Genomic DNA, 7,763 nt, shown 5'->3' with positions numbered 1-7,763 from the left:
CCCTGTTCCACAAAATAATAATAATAATAATAATAATAATAATAATAATAAGAGTATGTCTTTATCTTGCAATTAATACGTAAGTCAAAAGAAAATATTTGAATTAATATTTTGTACTAGGCATTTGGGAAAGGGATAAAAACGTGCAAACAAGTCATCTTCCGACAAGGAGTTCAAAATATGAAAAACAAATATTTACAAAGAACTAAATAAAACTGTCAGGCATGGTGGCACACACCTATAATCCAGCATTTGGGAGGCTGAGACAGAAAGACCACCATGAATCTGAGGTCAACCTGAGCTCCTAAGTGGGTTCAAAGTCAGTCTAAACTGCATAGTTGAGACCTTGTCTTAAAAAAAAAAAAAAAAAAGAAAATTAAATATTAGAGAAAAGTAACAGTGAAATAATACAAGATACGTATAGGAACTCCTTTCTTCCTGAATGTATCAACAAGTTCAGATGAAAAATGGGTAACACATGACTGACTGACAGGAACCCATGCAGTCAAAGAGTTAAACTACTAGTTATTAACAATACTAAGACAAAACTAGAGAGAATAAACCAGGTATGGTGGAACATGCCCGTATTTCAGCGCTATGGAAGGCAGAGGCAAAAGGATCTGGAATGTATGTCTTGCCAGGGCAATTTAGTAAGACAATCTTAATTTAAAGAAAAAAAGAAAAAAGGGCCGGCCAGCCAGATAGCTCAGGGAAGTAAAACGTCTGCTTAGGCAGAGCGCAGTGGCCAGGGTTCAATCCCCAGCACTGAGCTGGCCCCGCCCCTGGGGTGTGCTGAACCTGTAATTGAGCCTGGGTGTGGTGGCACCCACCTGCAATCCCAGTGCTTGGGAGGCTAAAAACAGGAGAATCACTGTCGGATCTATGCAGTGAAACCCTATAAACTCTGTGCTTAAAAAAAAAAAAAAAGACTGTAACTCAGTGTAAAGCATTGGGTTCAATTCCCAATACCATACACACACACACACACACACACACACACACACACAATTACACATATACACACACACAAAAAAAAAAACCTTCAATTCTTAAATATTAACAGGGAACAAATACTTACACTAACTATGCATATCCTGACAATGCTTATCTAGTGAAAAGTACACTTATTAGCCTTATGAGCATTTTATACTAGAAACAAATAATATGAAAATATAATATACTAGTATTTTTTTAATCAACTTTTTTTTAGGGGGGGGTACTAGGAATTGAACTCAGTACCTTGCACATGTCAGGCAGGCAATGGGCTACTAAGCTACATCCATGGCCTTTATTATTTTTTTTAAAAATCATCATTACCATCTAACTGAAGACATACATACAAGTCCTGTCCCCATCCTTCAATTCCCAGCATACACTAACAGACCATCAATAGCCATATGAACTGAACCTTGTACATTCACATGGAATATCAATGTTACCTGATAAAAATCTGTATGTTTATACCACTTTCACTGGTGTAGATAGAAATGTAGTTTACTGTCCATGAGGTGAAAAGGAGTTATAGTAGGGCTATGATCACTACTGACATCTTTTCTCTAACCTATTTTTATGACTGTTATTCTCTATTAACCACTAAAAACAAACCTATTACATACCTATATATTCCAGGCTAAACATAAAATGCAGAACCCCTCCTCAATCATCTAAGCAGGCTATATACATAAGCTCCTATACAACCTCTGCTAATTATTATTAACAAATTTAAACTCTCATATGCAAAACGTTTCAAAATCAAGGCTAAAGCCTAGTATGGTGGCACATGCCCATAATTTCACCACTCAGGATAAGGCAGGAGAATCACTGTAAGTTCAAGGTCAGCCTGGACTACATAGCAAGACCCTGCCTAAAAAAAAGAAAAAAAAAAAAAATGAAAAACTTAAATAATATGGTTCAAAAATTATCTATTATTTGTAGGGCTTTTTACCCCCTTAAATTATTTTATTCTGTTAATTATAAACAGGGAGGTGGGGCCCAGGAGATGGCTCAGTAGAATTAGCGCTTCCCTGGCAAGCACAAGGGCTTAAGTTCAATCCCCGGTTCCACAAAAAAAAAAAAAAAAAAGGAGGTGGTACTGGGGTTTGAGCACTGAGCCTCAGGTATGCTAGGCAAGGCCTATCTCTATCTCTAGGACACATCCCCATTTTTTATTTGATCAGGGTCTTGAAGCTGCCCAGGCTGGCCTTGACTTTAAGGTCCTTTATCGTCAGCCTCCCAAATGCCTGTGACTATAAGGATGCACCACCATGCCCAGGTCCTCTACATATTATTAATCACATATTCTTGGGCATAGGCATCTGCAATCATATCAAATCCAACACTTTTCTAATTAAGATGCCCCAAAATATCTCAACTAAGTTATCCCAAACAGTGCATCATTTTATGTATCTACCTTCATATTCATATTATAAACCTAAAACCTTCCTCTTTAGTAATCCATCCCTCAAGTATTTTCTTTCTTCCCATATACAGGCACATAAGCATACAACCATTTTAAAGCCTGACACAACTGTTCCCAAACATGACCTCCAAACACAGAAACCACCCCCAAGAAACTTTTTATCCAAAACACTTGGAAGGAGCTGGGGAGATGGCTCAGTGGAATAAGCGCTTGTCTGGCAAGCACAAGGGCCTGAGTTCAATCCCCAGCTGGGGGGGGGGGAGACACTTGGAAGATGTCTGTACTATCACTTTCTATAGAAATCCCATGATAGGGGCTGGTGAGATGGCTCAGTGGTCTAAAGCACCTACTTGGAACAAGCTTGGCAAAGCACAGGGACCGCGGTTCAATCCCCCTGCACCACATGCCAGCCAACCCCGCCCCCTGGTGGGCTGAGCCGGCCACACACACACATAAATAAATAAAATTAAAAAAAAAGGAAATCCCATGATACATGCCACTTATTCTTCGTTAAGAATGATTAGACAGGGCTGGGGAGATAGCCCAGTGGAATAAGCGCTTGCCTGGCAAGGGCCTGAGTTCAACCCCCGGTTCAAAAAAAAAAAAAAGAATGATTAGACATTTTACAAATACAGACATGTATGACAAGGATGAAACCAAATTAAGACTATGTAAGGCAAAGAAGGGGAAGGAGCGTTAAAAGAATGCGATCCAGGCGACACATAGGGCAGACTTCTTCTACTCCATAATGTTTTATTCTCAGGCTGAGTAGGGGATACATGGCTGTTGACTATAATTACTCCTTATTCCTTTTCGTGTGTGACTTATTGTAAGGGATTTTTAAAAATCCAATTACTATCTCCCCCCACATAGTAACAAGTTGCAACAATTGATCACTGCTACACCTGGAGCACCTTTCCTGTCATTTGCCAAGGAAGTAAAAAAACAATCCTACCATCCAAAACTTTCTCTTAAATATATATCTTAGATACACTGCAGGTTCATATTCTGTAAGTATACACAGGCTAATCCTTTTGCAAGTCTCACACCAATAAAAAGTAACATCTCTAATTTCATCTTGTGGTATCTCTAAATTACCACTTATTCTTATAGATGCCGTTTTACTCACCCAGTGAACTTTTCCTTATTTGTCTATGTTAAAATACAAATGAGGGCCAGGGAGATGGCTTGCCTGAAAGTGCAAGGTCTTGAGTTCCATCCCAGGTACCACAAAAAAAAAAAAAGAAAAGAAAAGAAAAGGAAAAGAAAAGAAAGGAATTGGTAGAACACATAACTATCTCCATTTGGCTCAAGTCTCAAGTCGTTTACTAACTTTTCAATCTTAACCTGTGACATCTAAATTAAGGCACTAATTTAACAATTGCCATCTCAGCCAAAAAAGCAAGTGGGCCAAGGCAATTCCAAAACATTTCAGCTGTTCACTGAGTGTTCACCTCATGCAGTCTGAGTCCTAACCGTAGACTAACTTTCACACCACACTGAAGTGCTCTAATCTAATGGGGATACTCAGGCGTAACCTCCAAGTTCCAATTTTTGGCTCGCTGTGGTAAAACAAGTTGAGACGGCCTTAAGTTTCACCTAACTGCAAATCGGAAAGAACCAGTACTTCACACACCGCAGATCCGGAGCCTCGCGTCACCCGCGGGTGGGAAGGGTGGAAGTTGGGGGGCGCGATCTAGGACGCTGAGGCCGTACCCCCTCCGCTCGGCGGGGCCCTCCGGCCGTGGAGCGAGCGGCCCAGGCGGCCGGCCCGCCTACTTCCCTCCGCCCCACCCCCGCACGCCCCGCCCGGGCGCGAAGCCCACGGTCCGCCCGCACCTGCGGACCCGCCGACAGCCGGCCGGCTACTTCGCCGGAAGGGCTGGCTGGCGCCGCGGCTCGGACGCTGGACGTCCTTCGCCCCTCGCTCCGGCCGCCAGCTCTCCCTCCCGGTTCCACCCTGCCAGCCTGCCGCCCTCCGGTCCGCACGACGCGGGCGGGGGCCGGGCCTGCTCCAGCGCCGGGCTCCGCGGCCCCTCGGCGCTCGCTGAGGTCCAAGCCGCCGGGACGGGGCGGCTCGGCCGGAGGGGCAGCGCCCGCAGCTTCCCGCCTCGCCGCCGCCGCCAGAGCCGCGTCCCGAGGCCCCTCCGTCCGTTTCCGGGCCTCCCTTCTCAGCAAGGCCGGGACCCCAGCCCGGCCCGCCCGCCACCCGCTTTCCTCCGGAGCCGAGCCCCGGGGCTGGGCGGCTTCCCGCCCCTCATCCGGCCGGCCGGCCGGCTCCTCCCGCCGCCGGCCCAGCCCCCGCCCGGCGTGCCGCACACTCACCGCTGAGCGCCGAGGCCTGCAGGGTGGCCCCCGAGGTGCCGTCGATGACTTTGATGGTCCCGCGGCTGGTGACGGCCAGGATGGCGTTGAGCGCCGGGTGGTAAGAAAGGCTGTGCAGGCCGTCGGCGTCGCAGCGCATGCAGCCGTCCCGCAGCACCAGCCACTCCGAGACCCCAGCCGCCCCCGCCGCCGCCGCCACCGCCGAGCAGCCCGGGCCCGAGGCTGCCGCAGCCGCCATCTTCCGGCCTGCGCTCAACACAATCACACTGGGAAGCGGCTCAGTGACAGTCCCGGGAGGTGCAGCAGCACCGCCAGTCACCATCCGGGGCCAGGGGGCAAGCGGAGCGCGTTAGCCGGAAGTGAAGTCAGGCGCCCTCACGCACGCGGAACGTCGGCCGCCGGCCCGAGGGGCCGACTGGGAGGGAGGCGGGAGGGGGAGGGGAGCGGGGGCGAGGCCGCCGGGGGCGGGGCGGCCGGGCGGAGCATGCGCAGGAGGGCTCGCGCGTGCCACGCGCCTCGGCCCCCGCCAGCTCCGCGCTCGCTATGTCCCAGGATCCTCCTGCGAGCCCCGGGAGTGGCCTCCGCTGGATTTCGACCCAGCGCCCTGTTCCTCGCGGGAAGGGTGGTGGGGGACTCCGAGATTTCCACTAGGCGGGAGCTCGGCTGTGTCACCTTTCTGGTGCTGTTTGAGGCCCTTCGCGGCGGCTCCGGCAGCGCTCTGACAGCGCCCATGCAGGCTCTGGGTGGCCTGAAGCCGACCGCGGCCCGGCCCTGGTTCCCGTCGGAGAATAAACGATCTGACTCTAGTTTGCATTTGAAGGAATTGCACGATCTTCCAGTTCAGACACTCTCATGACACCTGACTCCCCTGTTTCTAAATTTCTTTTGAACAAAAATGCCGGATAGCTGGACTTGCTTGCGCCTGCCTCTAATTCCGGCACTGAGGAGGCTGAAGCAGGAAGAATCGCAATGAATTGCAGACCAGCCTGGACTGCATAGCGAGACCCTGCCCCCTACCCCGTGCCTGATGGGGCTGGATATGCATCTAAGTGGTAGAGCAGGGGCCTGGCCTGTGCAAGACATAAGTGTAAAGGGTTAACAGAGTTTTGTGCCATAACTGTAAAAATTATAAAAACCCCTTGTGCTTCCTGTTACCTGCTCTAAGAAATATATTCTCCCTTTCGGCCCAAGGCTGTTCAACAATAAATAACTGTTTCTTGTCAAGGCAGCAAGCTAACACAAACTCCCTCCCCAACCATCTCCTGTAACGTGGTCAGCTTAAGATATATCTTGTAAAAATATGCACTTATCAGTAAGCTGTGAAAGACCTTTTAGTTATGAACAGTTTGCAGCTGTGTCAAATAAATACAGTTTCTGTTGTTCTACACTAGATAACAAATTTGCTTACCAAACTGGACTGTATGTGATTTCTGTTATAAATACCCCCTTGCTACCTATGTTCGAGGCCGATCAGGCTTCTCCTGTGAGAGAAGTGGCTGGCGGACCTGAGCTCAGTGAATAAAAGGCTCTATTCAAATTTCTATCTGACTGATCTGGTTCCTATGCAGAGTTAACCCATAACAATAAGGGTCTGTCCCCAGCACCATTTTCCAAAAAAAAATTTATTCTTATTAGTGCATGTTCGCAGTGAATAATTTATTTAAAAAGCATATGAGGTGCTAGGTCACAAACTGAATTTCTCTATCCTCATTCCAAGTAGTTCCACTTACGTTAATAGAGATTTGTAGGTGTTGGAAGGAAAGTAGTAAACATCTGTTGAATCATTTTAACATTTTTTTTATTTTATTCCATTTTAACATTTTGAAATTATTAGATTAGCAGTTGCAAATGGAGTACAGATGTATGTGGTCTACTTCCCAAAACGCTGAATAAACCAAAATTGAAGGATGACCTATAAATACTTGACCCATACTCCTCAAAGCTAGCACTTCACTTTGTTTCCCCCAGTATTACATATTACTTCATTTTTTTGTTTTGTTTTGGGTTGTTTTTTTTTAAGGGGTGGGGGTTGTTTTGTTTTCCAGTAACTGGAGATTAAACTCAGGACCTTGAGCTTGTTAGGCAAGTGCTTAAGCGACAGCCATATCTGCAGCCTTATCTTTTTTTTTTTTTTTTTTCCATATGACATAGTTTTAATACAATACCAAAAACCTGAAGCTGGGTGTGGTGGTGCCCACCTGTAATCCCAGCACTTGGGAGGCTGAGCCAGGATTGCCAAGAGTTCAGAGCCAGCCTGGGCTGCACAGTAAGTCCAGGTCAGCCTAAATTACATAAGGAGACCCTGTCTCAAAAAAAAAAAAAAAAGTAAGGATTTGACGTTTGGATAATACTTCTGTGTCATTTTATTGTGAGAATTTATGCACTGAAAACATACAGAGGCAATATACTGAATATTGTCTATGTTTGGGGGTTTAGCTTGGAAGGCTTAGTCTCCTTAGTATCTCATCACAGTGCAATTGCAAGGATTAAGAATCACTGTAAAATATAGAATTGTATCTGAAGTATGCTAAGTGCTCCATAAGGTTGACTGCCTCCTCACATTTCTGCAGACCTCAGGAAATATGTATGAATTGCCCCAACTACATCTCAAGCTTGGAGATACTGTGTTTGTTAATACACAGTTGCATTATGTACTCATTACAATTTTGAATGGAAAATCTTCCATTCTATTTTAAATTGGCAAGCAACAGAATGAAGTGAAACAATACCCAGGTTTGTGAGTATCAGGTTAGTTACTGTAGCATCTTCTGTCCCCTCAGTGGGCCTGGGCGAGTGGCTGGCTCAGAGAAAGTTTCACCAAGTGTCAAACGAAGATCAGATTTCTTTCTCTACTTGCTTAGGTTTGTCATAAATACTTGCAAACTATAAAAACTGAAACCAAAGCAATGGCTGTCCACAGTCTCGCTGGTTGGGGTTAGGACTGCAGTACCAGGAGATTAGAATGTGAACTCAGGCAGCTTGACGCTGAAATACACACTCCTTTTTTTTTTTTTTTTTT

General features: G+C 46.4%; 1 protein-coding gene across 9 annotated transcripts in view; it reads right to left on the bottom strand.

Annotated features, from left to right (window-relative positions):
* The window catches only part of Birc6 (baculoviral IAP repeat containing 6), a 256,628-nt gene extending 251,396 nt beyond the window's left edge, over nt 1–5,232 (bottom strand). For 7 of the 9 annotated variants that reach the window (XR_002820364.1, XM_023711251.1, XM_023711254.1 and 4 more), the window contains exon 1: nt 4,745–5,154. Coding sequence is in view for 8 of the 9 variants with exons in the window: in XM_023711251.1 (XP_023567019.1) it covers nt 4,745–5,066 (322 nt within the window). In the remaining variant the exon portion in view is untranslated. Of the gene's footprint in view, nt 1–4,744 lie in introns of all 9 variants that reach the window. The other 2 variants (XM_004627598.2, XM_004627599.2) reach the window with 2 other exon arrangements.
* Between the last annotated feature and the right edge of the window lie 2,531 nt (nt 5,233–7,763).

This window comes from Octodon degus, unplaced genomic scaffold, assembly GCF_000260255.1.
Source record: "Octodon degus isolate 3935 unplaced genomic scaffold, OctDeg1.0 scaffold00020, whole genome shotgun sequence".
Lineage (NCBI taxonomy): Eukaryota > Metazoa > Chordata > Mammalia > Rodentia > Octodontidae > Octodon > Octodon degus.
Note: the sequence above shows the minus strand (reverse complement) of the source record. Positions and strands in the feature narration are given on the sequence as shown.